The sequence below is a fragment of the Danio rerio genome, chromosome 4 (genome assembly GCF_052040795.2).
Source record: "Danio rerio strain M-AB ecotype USA chromosome 4, GRCz13ab, whole genome shotgun sequence".
Classification (NCBI taxonomy): Eukaryota; Metazoa; Chordata; class Actinopteri; order Cypriniformes; family Danionidae; genus Danio; species Danio rerio.
In genome coordinates, this window is record NC_141024.2 from 13,715,051 (window position 1) to 13,742,787 (window position 27,737).

The window sequence follows — 27,737 nt, forward strand, 5'->3', positions numbered from 1 at the left end:
ATGTACTTAATGTTCAGAAGTGTGCAGACATCAGGGCTATAAGTCATCTTCCGGTCAGCAACTGCCGCTGTTACTCCACAGCAGGAACGTCTGGCAAAGCAGCTTATGTAATCTTTCACCTCTGGAGCTGCAGCTGGTGCCGCAGCACACATTCCAACTGTCCGTTTCTCACCCTGACCCAGGCTCCATCACTGAGCTCATTACTGACCAAACTGAACCCAAAGCAGCAGATCATCTCAGAGTAGGTTGATACAGATGGGCAGCTGAACTGCTGGAAAGCCAAATAAAGAGCCTCAGAAGATAAATGAGAAAAAGCAGCATCACGCAGCAACTTATCTCTCCAGTGTTGGACTGATTTTCCAGCCTATTGAACCAAAGCAATTAAAAATCATAATGCAAATGTGGAAAAACACAGGGGTGGATCTTCATGTCGTGTATTCTTATTTTAAAGGAATCAAGTCTGGTCTTCCTTGAGCACTTGGAAAACAAACCAATTTAATAAAAAATGACCTATAGTTAAAATTAGAATCTGAAAACCTTTATGGTCATCATTATTGTCATGTTATACCAATTTATAGCAGATATACAACAACGTTTCGGAAAAATGTTTGCTGCAATAAAAATATTAAGAAAGTGTCGAAAAATTATATTAATAAATAAATTAATTCAAAGTGTCACATAGGTATTATGCTCATTGCAGTCTATAGCTCGTGTGAAATGGATTGAGCATGCTGTGATTATTGTTTAATAATTATTCAAATTAAACAAGACTAGCCTGGTTTGTCTAGTGGCATTGTTTTTTGTTGTTTTTTTTAAGAGTAGGGATGCTCTGATCGATCAGGAGATCGATATCGTCCTATCGAAGATCAATACCATCATCCTATAATCACACTTAATAACTCAATCGATACTCACTAATCTGGCTGATCTCATGAACCGGGGTTTGTTAATGAGTTTACAAGCAGAGGAAGACGCATGTGCACTCCCGTATATTATGCATAACCCACAACATGTAATGAGGTAAATGATGCATGGGGGTGTGAGCGTTTGATAGGCTTGCATCACAACAGCTATAATATAGACCTTTTTCTTAGAATGCAAAATCAGCAGCTGATGCGTATAAATATCCAAATTTAGACAGCTTTGAAATGATAGTTTTAGTCTATTTTACTCACTTTTAATGACTTTGAACTAAGACTGCTGTCGGTCAGCACCACCTCCTGGATTGTTTTTTTAATAAACGCAATCTAATTGTAAGAAAAACCACTGCTGTGAGGTATTTTCCCCTCATTGTCAGACAGCATCTTGTGACATTTAAATCAAGTCTCGTAATCGCTAAAGTTAACATTTTCTCTTTCTTTTAAATTTTATATGGTTTTATACAACCATCCCAAACAAATGTAATTCACCATAATGTTTGACACACACACACACATGAAGCCTTTACTGTCCCACTAATACACTGATTGAAAGATTGTCACAAAGTGGAAATAAAATGGCATTTTGAAATGACAGAAAAACACATACCGTGAAATACTAAACAATGCAAACTAACTAAATGAAACATAAATGACTCCAGATTAGAATCAACATGCAAATCAGCCAGAATAGTATCAATAGCGTACTTTTACGGGCAATTTTTGGTGTTGTGCTGTATTTCAGCATCTGATCTGACGGCAGACACTGAACTAGGAGAACGTTTTTTCTTGCACTTGAACCGCATCTGACAGAAGTATAACTGTTTTAACACACGTTTTTTTTTCTAAATTAAATTTTTGCATCCCAAAAACACCTCATAAGCCTTTCAAAACAGTATTGGCACACAGTTGAGAAATGCTGCTCTGGATGATGACAATTTTTAACGTAAGTTTTAAGCATCAGAGAAGGCGCTGGTCACTGTGGTGCCCTCCATGCAGAAAGGAAGAAAAAAGGTCTATATACAGATGTGGTGCAACATGTTTATAAGATCTATTGGCACGACACATTAGTGCAAGCATTGTCTTTCCAGTGTTCCATTGAGGTGCTGTCACATTAGTGGAACGACTGCCCCTATCTAATGTCTCATCCAATCTTATGACCTCTCCTGGAATCTCCGCGAGATTCCCACATTTTCATAGTGGCTCTGTGATTCCAAAAAATTGGTTAAAATTGCCGGAAATCATGGCGAAGACAGTCAATGAGCAAAAGAACAGATTTTAGAGGCACAGTGATGTTCTAAGTATCACATTTGTCAGGTTATAGGATATCACAAGTTCAAATCCCTTCCTCTCTCTCATTGCTGTCAATAGTTGAAGACGAGCAAAATATTTCAATGGTTTTGCATGTGTTTAGGCCTTTTTACATTGAACAACTGAAAGTTCAGTGTTTTTGACAATATTGCAAGTTCACTAAAAGCTGGTTGAAATTATTAGATAAATAAAACTTTTTTTACATGAATATTTAATGTAACTTCTAGTAATAAATGTACTGCAATAATCAGCAGTTTATCCGCTTGTTAAGTGGTGACGTGTTTGTGACTTATGTATACTGTTTCCGGGTCCAAGCCGCCATTCATTTGAGTGGAGAAATCATTCGTTTATGATCACGTTTTATTCCTATCATAGATTAAAGTTAATTTCATATAAAATCGTAGTGTACACAACAATCTCTGGGCTTGCTGCATAACAAATACCAAAAATTTATCAATTTATAAAAAATTTTTTATCACTTTCTGCCCATTGGATATTAGGCATGGACATATATACTGAGATCGTGATTTTCGAAAGCATTAAATCGCTTTGTAAACGTTTATTGTTACCATTTCATGAGTCTCCCCATTTAGTTGAATAGAGCGCTTGGACCCGGAGGCCGCTTCGCGTGACGTCACACTTAACAAGCGGATAGGCCTATTTCCTTTTAGTAAAGAAGTATTAGATTTATGCATCAAATATGCCCTGCATATGTTTTCTTGCTTGAGACATGTTGAATTCTTCCTTCATCATTTGCAGTGTTTCCAAATCACATTGTTTGTAATTTTTCTCACCAATTTTTTTTTATCTGTGTTACATTATTTTCTGTAAAGCTGCTTCTGGCCATAACATGTTCACACTATATTGTTATAAGAGATGTGTTTAAGGTATTATATGCCGCATCCTTTATTAATTCTCTTAGGTAAGGCGAGATCTCCACGTAAGTATCAAACCTAAATGTACATAGTGCATCATAAAGCTTGAAGCATCAGGAACGGTATTAGGTATTGGCCGATCACCATGACAAAGAATTGGTACTCAGTATCAGCTGTAAAAATCCTGACCGGAGCATCCCTAGGAGACAGTCCTGCACCTAGATCAATTCTATGTTAACATTTTGATTTAATTTAATTTATTTTTATTTATTCAGCTATGTAAAACATGAAATATCTTTATGTATTGTAAAGTTGCATTTAAAATCCACCTGCATCTTATTTCCCTCCTCAGTTTGAATGGCCATTATCTGAGCATCACTGGGGGAAAAAATGGCATCACATTTTAAAGAGCAAAAATGTGCATGGGTTGCATGTTTTGCTATTTGGTAAACTCAAAGACAGAAAGAGAGTGGGACCCCTGGGAAAAATAAAAACGAATGACTGTTCGTGCGAGACAGAATCTCATTCGATGAGCTTTCCCACAGTGTGGCCAACCATCTCAAGCAGACAAGCCCTCGGCAGCTTCCCTCCTGTGGATAAGTGGCTTACTCTACCTTTCACTTCAGCCCAGTGTGTTGAGCGCTGGTCTCTGAAGCTTATCTGCAGAGCAGGTGAGAGGTGCTCCAGCTCCCACTGAAGGCCACTGCACTGGGTAATTGGCTGTGTGAAGTGTTTGAGAGGCCAATCCATTTAAAAAGCTAAAACTCAAACTGCAAGACAAGTTAGAAATTCACAAGAAGCCAAATGAATGAAGCTAATGAAAACGACTCTTTGACCTTCATAAAGCAAAAGAGCAGTGCGGCGTTTTAAAAAGATGAAAACTGCTGCCAGCCATGGTTACACAGGGTTTTTAAGGATATTACAGTTCTGTGTGTGTGTTTAAAAAGTCAGTGTGTGAAAATGTAGATGTGTAAACTGTGTTTCTAAAAAGTAAATCACACTTATCTCCAACAGAGATAATGAAACGCTTCTCATTTCTATTGTGAATATTTAAAAGAACAGTTCACAGTAGCAAAAAAATTGAATGTAAATTGAATCAAGACTCATCCCCCTTGAACTGAGTCAATTAAATTAATCTTTCACTAAATTACCTTAATCAATCAGAGTAGTTACTGTATACGTTTCAAATTCACTTACAGAACTCATATCTTTGTTAACATGTCAGTAAAATCCAGGTCAATCGTTTATAAGTTTAATTTTAGTCAGCGAATCAGATGTTGATCCTGTGAATGATAATGCATTCAGTTCAATAAAGGATTCATGAAGACTGACTTAAACTATTAATTAAAACAAATGGCTCATTTGATTATAAATCAGATTACACTGGTCCTACTGAACGATAGGTTAAAGAATCACATTTTAATCAAAGTTTAAAACAATGTGTGTATAGAAAAAGCTAAAAATCATGGCAACTAGGTTCAGTGAGTGCTGATTCAGAAATTAATGTAATGGATTTGGTTCAATTCAAGAATTGCTGATTCAAACTATTGTATAAACTACCGTGTTATTTAAAAATGATTCATTATGAGAGTGACTTGATCATGAATTAGATTACACTAGTCCTACTGAAAGATAGATTAAAGAATGACATATTAATCAATGTTAAAAACAATATGTGTGTAGAAAAAACTAAAAGTCATGGCAACTTAGTTTAGTGAGTGCTGATTCAGCAATTAATTTAATGGATTTGGTTCAATTAAGAATTCAAGCTGATTCAAACTATTGTGTAAACTACCACATTCATTAAAAAATGATTTATTATAAGAGTCGTTTGATTATGAATCAAATTACACTGGTCCTACTGAACGATAGTTCAAATAATCACATATTAATCATTGTTAAAAACAATGTGTGTGTAGAAAAAGCTAAAAATCATGGCAACTACGTTTATTAGGTGCTGATTCAGTAATTATTTATGTAATGGATTTGGTATAATTCAAGAATTGCTGATTCAAACTATTGTATAAACTACTGTATTTATTAAAAATTATTCATTATGAGAGTCTTTTGATCAGGAATCGACCTGGTCCTGTTGAAAACAGTGCAATATAGAAAAATGCTTAAAAATTAACAACTTCCAGTCCATTAGCTACATCTAACGGGTGATTTAGTCACTAATTTATTATTTTTTCCTCAAACTACAAGCTGAATGATTCTTAAATAACAAAAAAAAAATCTCCTTCATGGTAAAATCCTTCATTTACAGCTTCTCATTCAATACAGACTGCAAAAGCAGAAGTAAAATATGATTTTTTAGATTTCTGAAGCAGCGACACAGGGAACTCCCATGATGAGTTTTCACTTTCCTGTGAACTGCTGCTTTAAATTTGCACTTCGCAAATATTTAAAGTTCCTGAACACATCATTTATTAACTCTGGGCTCTTTGATGTTCTCTGCAAACTAAAATGTGTGCGATAGAGAGCAGCGGGCGCCACAAGTGCATTATCTTAGAGCAGCACGCTATAACATCAGCTCACAACGTCAGCGCTCCCGAGTTAGAAATCAAAGCAGAGATGGCAGTCAACGGGGAGACCTGTTCGCTGGGCAAGAGGAACGAGGTGTTTGTTCACGGGAGGAATCCTAAGCAGCAGAGAAGATTGAGAATGACAGAGAACATACACCTACAGCTCTGCCTGAGCTTCCTCTCGCCCCTTCACTTCCTAACCGAAATGAACAACAGCCCTGTTGTTGCCCACTGCTTTCCAATGTTGTGCTTCTCCCCACAGGACCAAACCTCCATCAAGACTGTTTCTCCAAAGTAAAGCCCACACAGACTGTAGAAATAAAGGGATTTGTGGAGGCCAGAGTTTGCTGGAGGGTTTGATTACTTCTCAGCTCTTCTCAGTGCAGTGGGTGACCACTGAATCGAGGCAACTGTTAACAGGTTTGAGGTGAATCGATACAAATGCAGCGAGTTTGAGTGATTGACTGCGTGGTTTTGGGAACACAGCATGCTAACATCTTCCAAAACGTGTAAAGGGAATGGTTAGAACAGCAGCAACAGCAGAGAGGCTTTACATGATGCCTGCAGGGTTTTTTTTACATTAAGAAATTAAACATCCATGAATATTAGCATTAAAAATCACAATTGTATAGGAAAATTATTAGAATTATTATTATTATTATTATTTATTATTATTACTACAACTAGTAGTAATAAAATAGTATTATTATTATTATTAAATTATGTATTTTCTATATTGATGTGCATTGTAAATAATGTTTTGGGAATAAGTAGTGCAGACAAATACAGTCAGAACATTATTACTATCATTATAATAGTAGTAATATATTCTCTATGTTTTTATTTTATAGTAAAATTACAATATTAACATTGTCACATTTATTTTAAAGCACAATTCTGGCAATTTTTAATATGACTTTCCTAATTCTTATTAAACGGCACCTATTTTACCTCTTTTTCAAGATTTAATCTAAGTCTTTTGTGTCTCCAGAATGTGTCTGTGAATTTTCAGCTCAAAACACCCATCAGATTATTTATTATACCTTTTAGAACATTGAGGTTTTCTGCTTTGAATAATGTTTAGCTGTTTTTGTGGCCTTTAATGGTAGCTTGTCCCGTCCACGTTCCCACATTTCTGTCAAGAGTGTGCCACCATCTCTGCCTCGGCTGTGTCAGATAAACAGCACAGTGACAGACATGAAGGAAGCAGATCTCATGTAACAGTTGTGAGAAATACAGTAAAAACTTTCCCAATGAGTATTCAATGTATTTGATGTGGAGATAATTCAAGCCTTTCGATGAGTCACGCACAATGTCGTTACAAAGTTTACGCGCATACACACACATACACACACTGTATGGATATCTGTTATGTTGATGTACAAAATTACCTGATTTAATGTCCACAAACAGGGTTGAAGCGTCTTTTATAATTATGCTGACGCGGCTGTGGTGATAAAGACGGTAAAATTGCTGTAATTCATGACAAACATGCACTGTTAATCGTTTTAAACTCATTCTTAATCACATTTGATGATGATTGATAATCACAGAGCGCTGAACAGATCTTTTAATCCCAGTTGCTTTGTGCATGTCCTGTCTTGTTGACATTATTATATGTGTTACTACAGAGATATGTTAATATGTGGCTGTCAATCAATTCTGTGGGCGGGGAAACCGCACTCCTATGTCACGTTGCGGTGGGCCTTAAAATGTGAGGGATTTGGATCCTATTTTAATGTAAGAAAATTAAAAAGGGACTTATTGTGTTTATATCACCCTAGTATGACAGTGGACACACTACACCTACACAGTTCTGTCCAAACAGGTGCCCCTAAATAGTTATTAATGTAGCAGTTATTTTAGGCATTAGGTAGGATATGAAATATGGAATACAATCGTGCAGAATATGTACTTTAAAACCACTAATAAACAGTCAAAATTATAATCATAGGAAGGTAACAAGCTACTAGTTAATAATAATAATAATAATTGGTACTTAAACTAAAGTGTTACCTAATATTTTTCCACAATTCATACAGCCTTTGATAAATATATATGGTAAACGTGAACAACGATTGCTGCATTTGTTCTAAGACAAGTGTTCTCCAGATGCACCGTTTGATGTGTTGCCAATGTTTCTATTAAACGTCCTGAAAAAACTGACTTTATTCACACCGGCTGTTTGGGTTTGTTGTGCTATTTGGGGTTGCATGACGCTCTGCGCAGGTTCCAGCTTTACTACCCAGCCATACGGAAGCAGATGATGACACCCTGCAGGCAGCTTAACCAATCAGAAGACACGCATCCCGTAACACAACCTGTCGAATAACAGCGCTGACACTGCAAGATTAAGCAAGCCAGAAGACCGAGCTCTGGGTCACTACATGAATTTGGGGAAATGAGCTACACGCACACACACAGCAGCGCTCGAGGACACACGCTGAGCCGCTGACACAGGCAAAAGCAAAGCTACCCTAGCATGTAATGAGGCTAATGAAGGCTTCTGTTCTGAATCAACACTGCTTGTTTGTGTGCACGAACGCCTGTTTATAGGGTGAATAGATACTGGCTAAATTGGCTGTGATTTCTCTCTAGGTTTGACGAACATCATAATAGTAGAACAGACTGTTTCTATTGGCTATTCAAAACTGCAACGGGATTGAAGACCAGCTGGAGGCCGTCACTTCCTGCCAAAAGTTGGACACAGGGATGGAAATTACTTAATTGGGCCTGGGAGAAGAGACAGCTGAGGTAGGACTGCCATTTAAGAGTATTGCTTCACATTATTATGTTGTATGAGAGGTGATATTTAAAGCCAGTCGAAGCTGAGGTTGAGGGATACTTATCTGTCCCCTTTTAAAAAATAAATAAAAATCAGTACACTTAACCTTTAAAAAACTCTGTGACATTCCTATCCTCTGGGGGACATTACAGAGGGGCTGCAAAGCAACAGAATACAGTCCATTCCCAATAACAGACTTTCTCATGGCACAAAGGTTATTCTGCTGAAGAAAAAAAAGAGACAGGGCTGATTGAAAACGCAATGGAGTCTGAGAGGCTCCAGTCGCCTTGATCGCCTCACATATCAGTGGAACGACCCAAAGCCCTGACACTTCATCGGCCTGTGCTTGGAAGGTAACGTCACAGAGCTGATATTGCTGACAGAAATTATTTACTTTAACCTTCTGCAGTCTGTTTTGCTGAGGTAAGAGACGACTTAAGTGCACTAAGTGCGAAACTTCAGAATCCAACTGTTACTGATATGACAGGAGTGCTATTTGTGTTATGTGTGCTAGTTGTTTATTTGTGACTAGGGTTAACTGCCCTTGTGCAACAAGTCATTGAAATGAATAGGTTTTATAGTGCAGCGAAGCACTTTCTGCATCCAGTCTGAGAGCCACTTCACACGGCGCTGAATACTGCTGGATAGCATAGCGTTTTTTGACTCATATTTTCAGTCATTTTTCTCTTTCAGGCAAAAACTAAACAAAATTGAAAATATCATTCTATGCATCCCTTATTTGTGTCTATAGACATGTTTACCTACCGTTAAAACTATAAATAAAGTATTGTGGCTATATGTAAAATACAACTGCTACTGATATCACACGAGTGCTATTTGTTAATTTGTTATTAGGGATGCACCAAAAGGAAATTTCTAGACTGAAACTATGGATGCACTTGGCCAAAAGCTAAAACTGAAAATCTTTTTCATTACTCTTTTATCATTTTATTAAATACTATAATGTGATTTAGTAAGACTTTTTCAATTTAACTTAATAATTTTTATTACATAAAAAACTAATGAAATAACCACTAAACAACCATAGAGGCATCATTTTACCAGCTATGACAGCAAAGAAGCGCTATTGGAGAGTGTACTTGTGCAACACAAGCCATTGAAATGAATGGGTTTTATAGCACAGTGAAGCACTTTCTGCATCTGGTGTGAAAGCTACTTTAAACTGCGCTGAACACTGTTGGATAGCATAGCGTTTTTTGACTCATATTTTCAGCCATTTTACTCCTTCAGCCCAAAATTCAACAACGTTAAAAATGCCCTTCTGTGCATCCCTTATTTTTGTCCATAGAAATGTTCGCCTACCTTTAACAACTATAAATAATGTAATGGGTCTGTATGTAGAACTTATAAAACATTGTTTCTAGTGTGTTTAGTGTGAACACAGACAGAATGTTGAAAGCATAGGAGGACTCATTGCATCATTTGCAGTGCTTCATGTGAAATGGCACTGATATTGAACTATTTTCATAATCAAGCTTTAAATAGAAATCCTATTGAGAATTAATGTCAGTTTGACATAGCAAGAAAATAAAACTTAGACAAAAGTACCCCTAGAATAACCTAATAACACTCCACTGCAACAGCTTGGCATGGCCCATTGCATTGGTCCGACAGGTTTTGAATGGGCACAAACCCATCATATTTTCTTTTCACAAAAGGTGTGAATCAACTTAATTAGTGTACTTGTTTCCCCTGACAGGCGTTTAACTGGTCTCAAAGGCTAAAAGTTGACACATCATGACTGTGAACTTCACACTTAATGAGCGCTGTTCTCCAATCCTCCATTCTATATGCCATATTTAAATATAGGATTCTCATTGGGAGCTGTCAAGCCATAATACCTCTAGGTTTTACAGTTTTCAAAACATTCGCCATTACGCAAGACAGCCAAAGCAGCACCTCCAGCACCACCTCCTCATCCTGGCACTAAATCCAGCTGTCAAGCAAACGTAAAAGGATTGATGGAGGCTGTTCAAAGTGAAAGCGCTGGAGATCAGGACAGACGTGTGCCAGCAGAATGAATAAGAGCCAGATGCGGTGAACACAGCATCTCTCATCTCCGGAAAAAAAAAATGAACACCTGACAGATTTCTTTTGAAACTCCAGCCCTGGCGAAAGAGCTTGGAGCTCCGTGAACTCTTCTGAAGCCATGATAGCTCCTCCGACGTGTGAATGGAACAAGAGAAAGGTGTGAAGCTCATATGTCTGCACCGCGCAGCTGCAATTTCTGTGGATGAATCCTAGAGATGTGAGAAAATTCATAATAATAATAATAATGCAGTATGTTCAGCTGGATCAACAACTAGTCCATCTAGCATCTTAAGATGCTTATTAGGGGACATTTACATAAAGCACATTTTGAGCCGCAAAACAGCTGGTATATCACAGCTGTTTATAGTGTACCATTTAAGGTCCAATTGTATGGTTGAACTGACTATAAGGGGAATATTTGTTTGGATAATATCTTCGAACAACAATCAACGACATGCACTGTAACGGTGTTTTTATTTCTTCTACCCAATTAGGCAGAAATCCTCTCGGTGAAAACAAACTTTCAGTCAGTCTGCCACTGCAAGCAGCCATTAGTCCAATCATCTATCTATTAACCACTTAATATTTATGTAAACTGTGGCACATTTGTTTTCAGGATTCTTTAATAAACACACTGTCCAAAAGAACAACATATATTTGAAAATAAAGCTGCAAGCAGCATTTATCAGGACCAAGCGGCCCAGTGGCCACATTATTAACAAGCTACAGAGCAACTGGAAAATTCTTTAGCTTTTTGGTAGAATGGTCTGAGCCAAATTAAGTGGAAATTGGGCTGATGATCTATGCAGAGTTCAAAACAACAGATTTTCAAACTAATTCGAGATGATGGACAGGATGGCGACTCAATTAGGGAATAAGTTACATCAATGTTCTCTGTACGATACAAGGAATCTAGGGTACATGCAGGTATCCTAAAAGTAATTTCAATACCTTTTTAAAGATCTTCTCTGACTATTTTAAAACCTCATCGCAAGTTCTAATCAGTATCAGACCTTTAACTTAATAAACAGTTGTTAATCAATAGTTGTAGTTAAATAAATAAACAGAGCACAACCATGCAACAGAACTCGGATAAGCTCAGAAGAAACAAAGCTTGAAAGAATAAATTCTGCGGTTGTTTTCAGCGACAGGATTCAGCTACTGTTTAAACTCGTCTTTCTCCAACCAGGAGTTTGCAAACTTAAATTTTCCCATTTTACCATCTGTTACGCTCTATGGTTTCGCTACATGTGATGAGCGTCAAATCACCTTCTCGTGTTTGTCGAAAAATTACGTCACATCACCTGGACAGAGAAGCTAGGCTGACACACCCTGGCCCGAACCAATCGCATGCATCAAGCACACCGTTGTTAATATTAGGACGAATATAAATATATTCATGCTTCTTTGCATAAACACTTTGGACAATGCTTGAACAAAATTTAAGACCTTGTAAAAATGTGATTAAGATGGTTTAATCCCTTTTAAGGGTTTTAATTTTCTCCTAATTGGTTTATTCACTTTCAATACTTTTTAAGACCCTGCAGACACCCTGGATTCTGCAAGACCAGTTCCATTACAATAGACAAAACAATTCAAAAGTTATTTGAGAAATTATGTATGATTCCTATTGATAAAATTGAATTGTTTGTCAATTTTACCCAGAAGGTGGTGCAAACTGAGGTAGTTAGGTCAATGTCAGGTCCAGAATTTTGTACCCCATTTGGTTCAAAAGTTATAAAGATAAACAAAAGTGAAACTCTGGATAAGTTGTGGCGCTACAGAGTTTGAGTTAGAGAGTCCAAATTTGTTGAAGATCAGACAGTGTGATCAGAACCAGAAGCGATACAATAGCGATACAGTGCTTGGCCCCTAAAAAAATGTAACATACATGTTTTAGAGATCCATTTAATGCATTCTTGCATTAAAAAATACTGATATAAACAATAAATTGCACACTTTTGGAGTCAATTATTTTTTCAGTTGAATTCTAGTGTCTATTCATTAATATAATGATGCACCTTTTTAAGATCACATTGTACAATACAAATATTTTGAGCCATACACATATTTTTATCCTCAGTAGGTGTTTTATCTTTCTATCTGGTGTGATTCAGAGCTTATCAGCTGGTTTCCTTAATGCAGTTCTACAATCTGAGCTCTAAATTGTTTTTCAGTAAGAAAGCAGGTGGCCAGAGCCACAGAGCTCAGTGCAGCAGGGTTACAGTGCACCCACCACTGACTGCTGAAGAAAGGAAATGGAAAATGTCCCTTATCAGAGTCAGGAGCGATTAGCATACCAATTATTACAGTAGGAACAGTGTGACACAGCTAAAAAAACAGCTGCCAGGAACAGACACACAAACCTGGATGCGAACACAAGCTAAAACAAACACAAGCAAACCTATAAGCACACAAACTCCCACACAAGCACAAATATACAATCAACAAAACAAACAGACGCTTTTTTTCACCCCGTGACTAGAACATCCAAGATACAGCCAGATCTTTCTGCCCACCTTGTCTCCTAAGGAAAGCAGTACAGTTGTGAGTGGCAGTGCGGATGGCTTGACTCATTACCATACATGCAACTAAAATATAATTGGCACGGCTCACAGAACACCTGCAGAGGTGAAGGTAGGCATGCTTTTTCCAGTTGGTGGAGGGAAAAAAATGGAATAAATTAATTTCAAATCAACAGCAGTGTCCCATCTTTCAAGTCGCCAAAAATCATCTTCGATTTAATTTAAGGGTTTTTATGCACGTTCTCTTTATTTCGTGAATATAAGGAGCAGCAGCAGCCAACACTTTGGGCCTCTTTTTCATTTTCTGACTGAATGCCTGCAAATGTGTAACAGAGATATAAAACCGACAGGCCATGGCACAATAAATGCCAGTACAAAGACAAATGCGCCGCACGGCTAAGGCCTGGAACATCTGATCTCAAATGAGATGACAATTCATCAGCAACAAGGGCTGCAATGGACACTGGTAAAATAAAGGAAGCTGCTTTTTCAGTATGGTAGAGATCATCTACATTATTCAGCACTGTTAAAAGAGGGAACTTTCAGTGAATACTTCCCTAATATGCTGTTTTGATTTCCAATTTTTGTTTAAGAGGTCGCCTCTTATAGGTTCACATCTAAAAAAGGTCAACAAATGCTTTAATATTTAATTTTTTTAACTTGCTGATTGGTTTCCCAGAGATGGGTTGCAGCTGGAAAGGCATCCGCTGCGTAAAAACTTGCTGGATAAGTTGGTGGTTCATTCCGCTGTGGCGACCCCGATTAATAAAGGGACTAAGCCGACACGAAAATGAATGAATGAATGAACTTGCTGATTGGTCAGTCTGTTGGGTTCTGTTGACCAATTACAGTATATGTTAGAAATCAAATATCATTACACTAAAAAAATAACTAACTCTTAAGATTTATTTAAAGATTTAAGATAAAGAATTACTTACAATCTTATATCATGTATAATTAACTTGTCAATACTATGTAAAATTTACTTAATTATTTAGGAGTCTTAGGTTAAACATTAAGTAAAAGTTCATTGATTATCTTTGCTTTTGAGTCTTTATTTATTTAAATGAACCAAGTAATGTCATTTTCTTGTTTTAGCAGAAGAAACCTGCTTTTATCGATTTAAATAAATCGTTTTAGTTACAAATACATTTGGTGCAACTTGATTTAATTAAGACAAACATTTCCACTTGAAATGTGTTATTTCACTTTATTTTAAGCTAATTTATTTAGCAAGAGCAAATTTACTTTATAAATGCTTACTGATGTCAGCGCTAGGGTTAGCACAGCTATGATTGTCTGAGTGAAGCGTCAAACATTAATGCTGATAATAAAAATGCCAAGACCCAAAGCATGAGTGCTGGTCTTCTGCAAGGTGGAAACCTTAAAACTAAAAGACATACTCAAAGCTCTTCTTAACCTACAAACTAATGATGAACAAACTCTTAAGTCTTTCTCTTATTTAAACTTCTAAGATTGCTTTTCAAAATACTTTTCTTTTAATTCAATCACTTGCAAAGCATGCTGGGAACTATCCATTGCGACATATTCATTACTAAAACTTACTTAATATTACTAGGTTTGCGACGATTAGAAAATATTTAAATATTCAGAGTAAATAAATATTAATATTTAACTCGTTCCACTCATTTAATTTATTACATGAAGTAAATGTGTTAATACTAAACATGTACTTAAATTCTAGTTATCCTTGACATGTATTATTACAATTTAAAAATTAGGAAAGTCAATTAATTAGATTTGACTACACTAAATCTAAGTTGTTTCTTTCAGTGCACCGTATAATTTGAATCTCTTCCTCAGCCTGTAAACAGATTGATTTGTGCATCCAGCAAACAATTTTGTGTTTAATAGACGTCTAATAGACATCTAAACGTAGACAGCTTGGCTGAAACAAGGCTAAAGTTGGGCTGTCAGTGATAGACATCTAAGAAAAGCCAAAGACTAGACTAGTCATCAAATAGACAGACTTTATATGTGTAGTCATTCATTTCTGTTTATTTGATGACTTGTCTAGTTTTGGCCTATTGTTAGACGTCTATTAGACTTACACTGACAACCCAAATTTAGCCTTGTTTTAGCTAAGACGACTATGTTTAGATGTCTATCAGACATCTATTAATCATCAAACATGCTTGCTGGGCAGTAACATATACTTAATTTTAACTGTATCAATCTAATCTTTTAGAAGCACATGCAAAGTGGAAACAGCATCCTCTCAACAACATGGCCAAGGTATTCACATGTACCCAATTATACGTTTAGTCATTGTCAGCTTGTCATTAGCCCAAATGAACCCTTTTATGTGACTATCTTTTGCTATCGTTCACCTTTAATGCTTCTCACTGTTGCAAAACATCCCCTGATATCACCAGACAAAGAAATATTAGGACATTTCTGATGTAATTAGCATTACACATTGCTTAAACCTTTTGTGTTCTGCAGCCATCAGCCTACTGAAACCCCAACATCAGTGTCCATTAGCTTACATCACCTGCCTGAATAAATTATTCCTCATACACTCTCGCTTCATCTATAAGTGACGACTCGCTGACTCATCATGAGTAAAATGAGTCTACCTAAGATTATAAATCCACACACACACACACACGCACATAGAGAGAGAAAGGGAGTCCGAATGAAAAGCTACATTCATACTGCAAGCTAAAGTAGCCTGACCTTTCGCATAAAACAGCATATTCTGATATATTCATCAAATTTTTTAATATCATAACTAATATATTGTGAATTCTCAAGTCTGTATTTTCCAGCCACATTAAATTCAAACGCAGGGAATGTGTAAAATTACATATTAAGATACATTTAGCTAAATGTATGCATTAAAGGTTTTATGAATGCAACAATGTACAGTATTAAGCCATGTTCAAGCTGGCCTCTGAGCATGCTAAATGTGTCTGAACACTGCAACAGTTCAGCAGTTTTAAAAACATAAGTTCAGCACATAAATAATAAATCTAAGTTGTAAATAAATGCAATAAACTCTACTTTAAATTCAACTATAAGGGAAGCACTGTCACTTATTGATCTTCTATTGGCCACAAAGATGGATTAAATCACCTAACTTGAACTCCTACAGGCTGTCAAGAATAATAATAATAGCAAAACACACAATACACATACACTATTTGAGAGCGTACCAGGTTTGTTGAGATTTGTGAACGTTCATGCCATGATCCACCAGATCTGTGTCATAGAAAGGAAAAAAAAGTGGAATTTGGGACACATTCAACCACGCTGTAGATTTAACAAACCCCAGGAGGCAAGATCTATAGGGGAAACTATAGGACAGACACACAACAGCATCAATAGCGTGTCAGGGGAAATCAGATGCGAACATCTGCAGATACAAGTTTACACCAGATACCTTAAAGCCTAGAAACAAGCACACGCAGAACCCTCAACCATCCAGTTAAAAACTGATTTGTGCAGGGATGAAAGGGATCTTCATTCTGGCCAACATGCTTCTTTTTTTTTTACACACAGCCAACTGGGTATTTACTCATCTTATTGAGGTCAAGAGTTTTCCCCTGGGGGAGGATAACTTGCAGTATTTATGACAACTCCACCATTTCACATCTCTTAAGCATTGCCAAGCTGGCTAAGTCACACAAACCATTACTAGTCAAGGGAAAACGCACAAAAATAATTCATCAGTCTAGCAGTCCTCTCACTATTTATAGTCACCGAACAGCTTACAAAGAAGCCCACCAGTCAAAATGCAACATGACACGCAACTCATCATGATTCAGTTAAGTTTGCTCTAGAGATGCTTAAAACAAACCCTGCTGACATCCAGCCTGTTTACCACAATCAACAGACAAACCGTAATCCCAAACCCCAGCACGAAGCACTGTGCCTTCAGGTAAATAATTAACAGGGGAGAAGCTGTCAGGCATATTCTTATTGCTTCTTTAAAAAACGCAGCATGTTCTGTTCCCTTACAAGTGCACTAAGCAGTCCACCAAACTACAGCTCACCGCTGTTAAATATTAATCAAACGGGGGCGGGTGAGAGATGCTCCAGTGCGTCTTTTTTGGCTCCAGGCTTCATGCGAGAACATTTCAAAACAAAGACACGCGGTTTGATGACCATCCGTTGTGCTCCATCAGGTCCGGTGACCCCGCTCTGCGTCTAAATGCCCTGCGTAAACGTCCGTAGATCATTCAAGAACGCGCTCGCATAACGGGGAGGGCAGCATTAGCCATAGGGAAGGATGAAAACCACCGAGACCGTACCTTTGTTCACTCTCCGCAGTATCTGGCATCGGCATTTGAAGGAGACGGCTATCATACTAGCTCAGCCGAAGTGCTCATCCAAGGGCTCCGGTGCAAGCAATTCCGCGCACATACATAGCAAGCAGAGGCGCCGCGTCCCACCGGAGAAAGGCAGTGTCCGTACGCGGTGCAGAGCTCGAGTCATGCACTACGTGCCCGCAACGCTTAAATCCGTGCTTTAAAACCGCAAATCATATTTTTCCACATATATAAAATCCAAGGAAAGCGCGCGCGACACAGGAGCACGCAGAGCGCGGCTGATGCGTCTCATCTGAGACTCGGTCTGATCTGAATGGGCTTTTAAAGTTGCATGCTTGGTGTATTCAGGAGTAGCTGTTGTACCTGAGCACAGCAGGAGACCACTGACTGCACCGTCGTTAAAATAGCTATTATTTGCAAAAGGTGTCAGATATGAACTTTTCCATTAAGACGTATTGTGTGCCGCTGGACTTATTATCCTTATGAGCGCAGTTTAGATTCAATCGATTCATTAACATAAATTCGCAATCAGAGTAATTAGATGTCGAATTGCTTGAAGATTAGATGTGGAATTACTGGAAAAGACCCGGCCTCTTTCAGTCATTTTCTGTGCTTGTTTAAAAATAGATGTTTTGTTTGGCAATGGAATGTCAATAAACGTCGATAAAATTATATTATTATTATTATTATTATTATTATTATTATTATTATTATTATTATTAATGAATGAATGAATAAATCATTCACTAGACATTACAGAGCGAACCCACTGCCAATCTTAAAAATCGAGGACATCATCACCATCATCATTATTATCATCCTCATAGCTCCTTTAAACATTGGGTTTAAACAAGCATCATCTTAAAATGCATCTACATCAACAACTACATGTACATATGCGAATGCAAATGTAATTCTTGGTCCGGGAGATTGCTATGGTGTTGCTATGCTGTTGCTAAATTAATATATGTGGTCACCAAGTGGTAAGATGGATAGAAAGAGTTCTGTATGGTTATGATTTTTTTATCATAAAATAATGAAACAAACAAACGATAAATAAATAAATAAATAAATAAATAAATAAATAAATAAATAAATAAATAAAAACAGCTTGCTTTAATATATAACATTGCACTGTTTCAGGTCAAAAAATGCTATTATATTATATTATATTATATTATATTATATTATATTATATTATATTATATTATATTATATTATATATAACACCATATATAATTTTCATAAACCAATTATATAACCATTTGGGATAGAGGGATGTTATCATCTGCTTTTCTCTTATTATGCAGATGCTTATTTGAGCTGAAAAGAAAAAAATCAAAGTTAACCTTACATAAGAGCGCAATTAAGAGCTATCAATTCCCCCAAAGTCGAGAGCAGAATAATTATCATTATGGACACTAAAATACCAAATCACATTATTTTTTGCCACTTCAAACGAAGACAAGAACTAATTTCTGCACATCCGACAACAAGATTCTCTCGCACCTTCAAATACACATTTCGGAACTGTTAATTAGCCAATAGATTCTGTTTATTTACTCCTTAAATTTGCATAATGCCAGTCATATTGGTATCAAAAATGGACTTGGATAATTTACAGGGCAGCAGTGCATTTAAACCACACATTTAGGTTAATGGCAGTATCTCTTGGCATTATCAGACATTCAGAGGCATGATAACCCTGACGACAACAAGGGGCCGGGTATTAAAGGGGCCTGACTCTGTGTCTGGAAAATGCCCGAATGTGTGTTTAGCGTGAATGAAAGTATTAAGGTCATCGCCACCATATTCTGATCCTCCCCTGATGCTTGTAAGAAGAGTCAGATAAAAGCCAAAAAGGGTCTAATCTCTCTCTCGTCATCCCCCCTTGATTTTTTTTTCTATTCTCTACATTTTAATTTTGTCAAACGTCCAGGCTGACAGTCCAGACGAGTGGATCAATGTTCCTGAAGAGAGGGATGAGGTTTGCTGCTTGGATTATGCATAGTGATCAGATTACACACATGCAGGGATTAGTCTGTGCACTTGGATAAATAATGCTCTGGACTGTCACTATGTCAAGATGAGAGATGCATTATTGGATGCCATGCATGGTTAACTCAAACAATATATATAGATCATTAGTGTAGCGCAATATAATCAAGACACATTTCCACAAAACTGAATGATGTTTTTTTACTTAATTTAACTTTTTAACAGACATCATAACCACATGGTTGATCTTTTATTCATAGGTTATCATTATTATTTTAATTGTTTATTACCATTTATCAGAGTTGTGCCGGCATATTATTAATACAACATGTGGGCCAAAAAAATTATTTTCAAGAAGTGCACCTTAAAGGGTTAAAGGCAATTGAAACTCAAGAACAAACTAACCAATGAGATAAAACCACTTTGCTTTTCTTCTTCTTTCAATTGAACTTGAATAAGTTAGAGAGAGCAGAATATTGTTAATTATTGCAGATCAAACTTAATACTTTAATAAAGTTTGTTGTTTTTATAAGTAACCTATGGATTGGTCAAATTAAAAAAGAGACTGATCTCAGAACTGGAAAACAAGATAATAAAATGCATAAAGGTGCTCATTCTTAAGGTGTTAACAGCTTTATTTTGGTTTCTCTACACTGTAAACAAATCACAGAATTTCACAACATGTTACTGTAATTTTTGACAGTATATTACGTTAGCAGTTTCCCAGAGATGGGTTGCAGCTGGAAGGGCACCCGTTGGCAAGACATGTGCTGGATAAGTTGGCGGTTCATTCCACTGTGGTGACCTCGGATTAATAAAGGGACTAAGCAGAAAAAATGAATGAATTACATTGGCATAACTTTACAGGATTTAACAGTAAAAATTGACAGTGCAATGTTGTATTCAAGGCGGCATGGTGGCTCAGTGGTTAGCACTGTTGCCTCACAGCAAAAAGGTAATTGGTTCAAGTCTCGCCTGAACCAATTGGAGTTTGCATGTTCTCCCCATGTTAGTGTGGGTTTCCTCCAGGTGCTCCGGTTTTCCCTACAGTCCAAAGACATGTGCTATAGGTGAACTGGATAAATTAAATTTGTAGTGTATGAGTGTGTGTGAATGCGAGAGTGTATGGGTGCTGCTGGAAGGGCATCTGCTGCGTAAAAAATTTGCTGGATAAGTTGGCGATTCATTCCACTGTAATGAAATAGAGACTAAGCCCAAGAAAAATTAATATATGAATGTTGTACTCAGAATTTTATAGTGAAAGTAAGGCAGTTCACCTGATTAAAGCTAATTACTGTAAAAAGGGCTATATCTTTTGCACGTTCTGAAACCACATGAAGAGGACTTATGGGAAAAAATCCTGGAGTGTTATTACAAACCATCTAAACATTTATGACTTAAAAAATAGTGTTATATATAGTAATCAATATCAACAATGTCGACGTAGCTACTATTAGTTCCTTACCCGAGAAAGGGCTAACCACAACGTTCTGAACTTCCACATTTTCTCTTCGAAATCTCCAAAATAAGTGAAGATTAAACTCTAAAAAGTCTTTATCTAGTCTTAAAAGGAAAGAATACTCACTGTAAAATAAAAGTTGACACAAAGCAAAATTTTAGTGCAATAAACATCAGGACATTTTTGAATTTACTCAATTTAAATCAAGTCAAGTGAAGAAATTGGGTTCAAAGTTAAGTCAACTTTGTTTTTGTTTTTTTACAGTGCTCTTACAACTGACAACACTTAACATTTTTTCCCTCTAAATGCAGATCCACTACTCAGTTACAGTATTTATACCCAAAACAAATATTCATGCCATTTCCAACACACACAAAAAATGTTCATTTATTTAAAAATTTAAAAGAACTGTAAATAATAAATAAATTTTCAACATTATAAGAATGGTGGTTTAAGCTCAGCAAAAATATTTTTGAACATGGGCAAAGCATGGCAAAGCCTGTCTGTTATGTGGTTAATTTGATGAGCGCACTGTTTGAAGACTCAGAGGAAGCGCTCTGCATCTGAGAGTGTGTTGTCAGCTCTGTGCAAATTTTATGGAGATGTCAGTGAGCTGAAACACTCTCCCACTGTTTAAGACCCACCAGTGCCACATATATGAGGCCTCTATGTGCTCATATTTAAAGAATATGGCCCAGAAAGAGAAACAAACCGAGTAAATCACTGACGTTTTCGCTGTGGCTGAAGATTAAAAATTAACTTTTAAATTAAAAAATTCAGAGACGAATAAAACTTTAAATCCAGCTCGACTCCAACCCAAAATACTCCATGCATGCGAGCTGTAATTTATGCATCCCGCGTGAGAAACCCACAAGACGAATGTTCTCTGCTTGGGATGCACATTTGCATATAATATTTAATCAACGAGGAATATGTTTGAAGACTCTATGAAATGACTCGAGAAGTAAGTTTTAAAGTATTTTTATAATAAAAATAAAAAATTATTTTTTAATATACTGGATATAAATGTATGCATTTTAACTGCTAAATTTTAGTTTCATATATTTAATATATAAACATTGCAAATACATACATAAATGCATAAGATTGTTTAAAAAAAAAATATATATATATATATATATATATATAAATAAATAAATAAATAAATAAATATATATATATATATATATATATATATATATATATATATATATATATATATATGTATATATATATGTATATGTATATATGTGTGTGTGTATGTATAATTATATATATATATATATAAATAAATAAATAAATAAATAAATAAATATATATATATATATATATATATATATATATATATATATATATATATATATATATATATATATATATATATATTAAAATTGAAAGCTGCATTTAATATATATTATATAAAATATAAAAATACAGTTAACTGCCTTCAATAAAATATTATATACCATAAATATAGAACATATATTAATAATTAATTTTAAATTAGGTGTAATTTTAATTCATCGCAAGTGTAAAAAATATAACAGTTAATACATGTATGAATTGTCTATAATCAAATGTACCTACGTTTATTTTTATGTAATTTTTATATAAAAAAATATTTATATCAAAATATCTATTTAAAAAATATTTAAGTGTAAAATAATTTTCTATATATAAGCTATATATATGTGAAAATATACAAATTTCATACTATGCAAACAAATGTTTATATATGCCTGCATTCAATATATATTTCATCTTTAAGCTCATGGAGAAATCAGGAATATCCTCAAGCTCAACGATGACCATCTCAATCTCAATTACAGCGACCACATGTTTGCGAAACATCCCTAAATAACAGGAATCAAGTCTCTTGTTCGTCTCCCGGGATGGCGCAATCAATTTTCCCAGGGAAGAGCGTGGCAGGAATGGCAATCAAAGCAGCAGGACACTTTCTGCTTTCTCATAACAGCTCTGAAGGTGACAGCTGCATGACACGAAGCGCAAACGGCTCCATAAGGGCTTCATCTTCGCGTTAACATTTGCATGGCCATGAACGCAAGTAATGGGTGTGAGCCAATGTGAAAGGATGAACGTAAACATGACACACCGGTCTGTTATTAGACCTAACCCTGACGCCTGGCAGGGAGTCCTGGCAAAATTCACCATTAGATGCTGAGAGCGTTTATGTTGGACAGATGGAAAATACAGTTCAAAACATCCCTCCGACTGCTCGCCTCATCAAAGACTTGATTATTTTTCCACTTCTGACATACTGAAATGTACGTCTTGGAGGAGCAGGAATCTCATAACGGCTCTTCAGTAGAAAAATGACAATTATTTGAGAGAATGTGAACAACTATTACAAGAAAAAAAGCCATAAGGCAATTTGCTGTCATTATCGTGAAGGCTGTATATCTTGAGGTTGACATTAAACAGACCATGTCAGATTGAAGCACCGTGTATTAGACGAGAACATGTCGGAACGGGAACATGTTGTACACAAAGAACAAAGCGCGAGGTATTATACATGAGCAGTTAAAAGCCTTCAGTCTATAAAGAGCAGCGGGACAATGGCGGGAGCTGTCCAGCAGCACTGGTGCTGAAATGGCGAGGAAAGCGGATTTCTGTTTTGTGGAACATTAGCAGCCTCTAGAGGTGAGCACAATGAATCGCCAAGAAAAGAGTGTTGATTACCTGCCAACATTTGTTCAGTGTGTCTGAAATAAGGGAAAAATGGGAGTGTTGGCAGGTAAGAGCTTATTATTTGTTTAACTTCTGACACTGAAATGCACGTCTTAAATGAGTGGGGAATCTGGTTTTATTGATAGGAGATGAAAATGTGCTCACTATTTACTCACACTCAATGGTTCCATACCATTATCAGTTTCTTTCTTCTGCTAATTGAAAAAGATGAAAGCTGAATTCTAAAGCATTGCAGGTTTATAAAATGTTTTGAAGTAACTTTTTTTTGTGTTTAAATTTTTATTTTTGAGTAAACTATCCCTTTAAGGGTTATGATGCATTAAAGGGAAAATTCACCAAAAAAGAAAACGTCTTAACAATTTACACTTACTTCTTTTGGATCCATTCCTTTATTAATCTGGGCCACAGCGGAATGAACCAGCAACTTATCCAGCATATGTTTTACACAGCGGATGCCCTTCCAGCTGCAACCCATTAATAGGAAACACCCATACACATTCATTCACACACATACACTACAGAGAATTTAGCTCACCCAATTCACCTATAGCGCATGTCTTTGGACTGTTTCCTCCAGGTGCTGCGGTTTCCCACAGAACATGCAAACTCCACACAGAAATGCCAACTGACCCACCCGAGACTCGAACAGGAGAACTTCCATTGGGATTAGTATAAAAAAATACAATGGAAGTTGATGGCTACTGGTTTCCAAGTTTATTACTCCAATATCATCTTCTGTGTTCAAATGAATATGGATACTCAAACAAGGTTTGTGACAAGTGGAGGATGAACAAAGAGTGAACTGTCACTTTAAATGCATCACAACTGAGTCCTTATATAACGTGGCCTCAATAAATCAAATATATAACTATCATTTCTTTCAGCCCACATAAACCGTTTGCACATCATCCCTCATGACTGGACAGAAAACTGCGGCTATTGGTGTAAATAAACATCACTGTTAACTTGCAATGTGTACTACTGTGTTAAAAAATAAACATATTTAGAGGCATACATGATGATTCATACAGTTTTTACTGCAAAAGATACCAAAAGAAATAATTAGCTTCGAGAATATATTGAAAATTAAGATTAATTAGAGCTGTTAATATTTTTCTTGTCTTCAATATTACAGATTTTTGGGATCAGTGTTCATACAAACTAAATTCAGCATGGTCTTTTTTCAATTGTAGTCAATGAAAGTGTAATTGTGCTTGATTTAATATTGAAGTACTGAAGCGCTGGCATTTCTATCAGCTTAATTAGAGAATATTGTATCATATGTCCACCCACTTACAGTTCAAAACCATGGCACTGAAGAGCAGATTAAAAAGTAATTTCATGAAATGTTTAAAGTTAAATATTAAAGCACGGAACATGTCTAATATATTAAGCAATCGTTGATTAAGCTCATATACAATTTATAAAACTATTTCCATTCCTCTTTGATTTGAAACCCCTTGAAATAATAAACTGAGTTTGACTGCCATTTTAGTGGCCAGCAATTGTATTATTATTCAAATGTAATTTTACCATTTATTTTAAATTTAATGTTTAGTATTTTAATGTTTGGTTAATCAGCATATTAAGACATAGGAAAATGAAAACACACACAGGGCCATCTCCTCTCTCTCTCTCTCTCTCTCTCTCTCTTTCTCTCTCTCTCAAAGCTCTATATTGATTCAGTCTAATGGAAGCAAATTAAAGGTCTGGCCAATATGTGCTGGTTTTGCGTCATATAGTGCGATGAAGATGAGGCACTTTTACCATCTCAGTAACATATTTAGCAAATAAATAGATACTTAGAATTAAAATATTAATCATAAAATTTTATCACAAATCGAATAATAATAATAATAATAATAATAATAATTGTGGTTATTGCTGCAACAACAATAATAAAGTAATTGATGAACATATTAAAATAATAGCATTTAGGGGCGAAGCAGTGTAACACTAACAACACACTCTAAAAAATGCTGGGGTATTTCTACCCATTTCTGGGTGTAATATGGACTAAACTAACTGCAGTTTTTTTTTTTTTTTATTAAACTAATAGGAGCGAATTTAACCCAATGTATGGGGGTTAGTCCATATTTTACCCAATTTGGGTTTAAATAACCCAGCATTTCTTTAAGTGCAACAATAATAATTATACTTATTATTAATTATTACACGCTACATACAGATAAACCTATCTGTTGGGTTAAAAAGTGTCATTTAAACTCAATTGGAAAAAATACATCTATATTTGACCCAAAGTTGGGTAAATTTACTAATATAAATTTAAATGAGTTTTTACACAACATATGGGTTTATCCTTATTTGACCCAGTACTGGATTAAAATAACCCAGCATTTCAGCAAATTGTAACAACACTCTATATTACATCTGTATTATTATCATACCTTTGTGCATTAATACAAAGAAAACTATTACAAATACATATTTGCACTAAAGATATAGTCATAGATTGTCCTTATATACAATCATCATTATATACGGTTAAGTTTAAAGATAGCTCACCCTAAAATAAAAATTCTGTCATCATTTTCTTATTCTTGACTTGTTCCAAGTTTGATCCTTTTTTTTTCTTAATCCTCTGTTAAACACAACAGCTATTTTGAAAAATGTTGGAAACCTGTAACCAATGGCATCCATGGTAAGATAAACCGACATGTGTTAGGAAAGTCAATGGTTACAGGTTTCCAACATTCGTTAAAATATCTTCTTTTCTTTTGTGTTCAACAGAACAAGGGTGAGTAATTGATGACCGAATTAATTTTGGGTAAACTATAACTTTAAATCATGATGCAACTGCATTACAAACACACTAGCATGCACCCCCACACACTAAAAGAAAAAACAAACAAACGGGTTGACTGCAATTATCTGTGCAACTCATGGATGGTGCAGAAAAAATGTTTACTTGGTTTGACCAAAAGTCCTGTGCACTTTATGAACTAACAAACAAAAAAGATGATAATCAGCGGTCTGCTTTTAGCTTATAAAACAGCACAGGCAAAGAAAGATGAACTAGGGAAGAAAAAAAAAACATCACGTCTTACCAATAAACATACAGCATCACCATGAACCGGGGCACTTAAAATTATACAACATGGCAAGACTCCCATAATATCCTCTCATAACATTTCATTTCTATCATTTCCAGCAGATGGAGGAGCTTGGGAAGTTTCACAAACACCAGCGTGACATTGGCTAATCAGCTCAGCAGTTATCAGACTTCCCCAAACGCCTCTTAAAAAAGGCATACCATTACTGAAAGACTGGCAGAAGAAGAAGAAATAAAAAAATAAGCCCTGGCATCTCTGGGAGGACATGATTGGACACTTTTTATGGATTGTGATGCCAACCTCACCTTATATCCCAAAGAGAAAAGCATTTGGCCTTGAGCGGAAATCTTCCATCAGGAACATTTGCAACTCAGGACAGATGCCAAGAAAAAAAAACAAACAGGCTCAGATCAGACGGACGGTTCAGCGCAGATATGGTTTACAACATAAGTGGGCTGGAAATATTATTTTGAAAGACCAAAAATCTCACAGATGTCCCTGTCAGACGGGCTCGTCTTCCAGCCAAGGTGCAACTCAAGCGATTAATAGGTCTATCCAAGCATCGCCATCAAACAAGATTAAAGTGCCTTTTTTCCAGATGAAAGAGCGGCGGGGAAACACAGACTGATGGGGATTTAAAACACAAGAGCGTTGAGTGTCGCTACACTAGAGAGCCAAATGAAACCTTCAATCCAGTCACACGCAATCAGTTTCATTGTTTCTGGGAGATTGAGCATCAAGCATGATGAAACACTGATGACGGTGATCTCTCAAACAAACGCGGATCAGTTTCCGGCCAGGAAGCCCACAGAAAGAGTTAACAAAGGATCTTCCAGCATCTCTCCGTCTCTCTCTTTGAAGGCCACATCAAACACATGCTGTTTGCTGGAGCAGACTTTCCCTCACACTGGAAAAAAAACACCCACAGACACTTGCAGAAGCAGCAGGCCAGATCTTTCATCCCAGTGGATTTTGAAAGCAACTTTGGAAAGTTCCATGATCATTAAGTTTTTGAAAAAATGCTTTCATAAAAATAAAATATTTAGTATTGAAATTATTTACTTTGCATGAAAAGAATAAAATCACACTTTAGACAAGAGAACACGTCTGATTGCACTTTATTTCATCTAACGAATACGGATTTTATCCCTCAGGTCCTCTGGTCAGCTCTTGCTAATTGTTCATAAATCCCACTTGAAATCAAAAGGAGAC

General features: G+C 36.1%; 1 protein-coding gene and 3 long non-coding RNA genes across 52 annotated transcripts in view; 1 reads left to right on the forward strand and 3 right to left on the reverse strand.

Moving 5' to 3' along the window:
- The window catches only part of grip1 (glutamate receptor interacting protein 1), a 359,454-nt gene that overhangs the window by 136,752 nt on the left and 194,965 nt on the right, over positions 1-27,737 (reverse strand). For 15 of the 48 annotated variants that reach the window (XM_087246974.1, XM_087246972.1, XM_087246968.1 and 12 more), the window contains exon 1: positions 17,268-17,602. The exons of the other annotated variants lie outside the window; for them this stretch is intronic. In XM_087246974.1, the coding sequence (XP_087103100.1) occupies positions 17,268-17,322 (55 nt within the window). In that variant the 5' untranslated portion in view covers positions 17,323-17,602. Of the gene's footprint in view, positions 1-17,267; positions 17,603-27,737 lie in introns of those variants that run through there. 48 annotated transcript variants of the gene reach the window in all.
- LOC147844663 (uncharacterized) lies at positions 815-6,234 on the reverse strand. The gene is made up of 3 exons (XR_015482908.1): positions 5,306-6,234; positions 3,023-4,728; positions 815-2,833 (listed from the first exon to the last, which is right to left on the reverse strand). It is a non-coding gene; the product is annotated as an uncharacterized LOC147844663 (long non-coding RNA).
- On the forward strand, positions 7,857-27,625 carry LOC103910424 (uncharacterized). Of its 2 annotated transcripts, none has more exons than XR_015482905.1 (3): positions 7,857-8,112; positions 8,227-8,382; positions 10,134-12,406. It is a non-coding gene; the product is annotated as an uncharacterized LOC103910424 (long non-coding RNA). The 2 variants fall into 2 exon arrangements; XR_015482904.1 differs by lacking the exon at positions 10,134-12,406 and adding an exon at positions 26,624-27,625 and having other exon boundaries at positions 7,894-8,112.
- Positions 11,974-16,506, reverse strand: LOC147844664 (uncharacterized). The gene is made up of 2 exons (XR_015482912.1): positions 13,799-16,506; positions 11,974-13,653 (listed from the first exon to the last, which is right to left on the reverse strand). It is a non-coding gene; the product is annotated as an uncharacterized LOC147844664 (long non-coding RNA).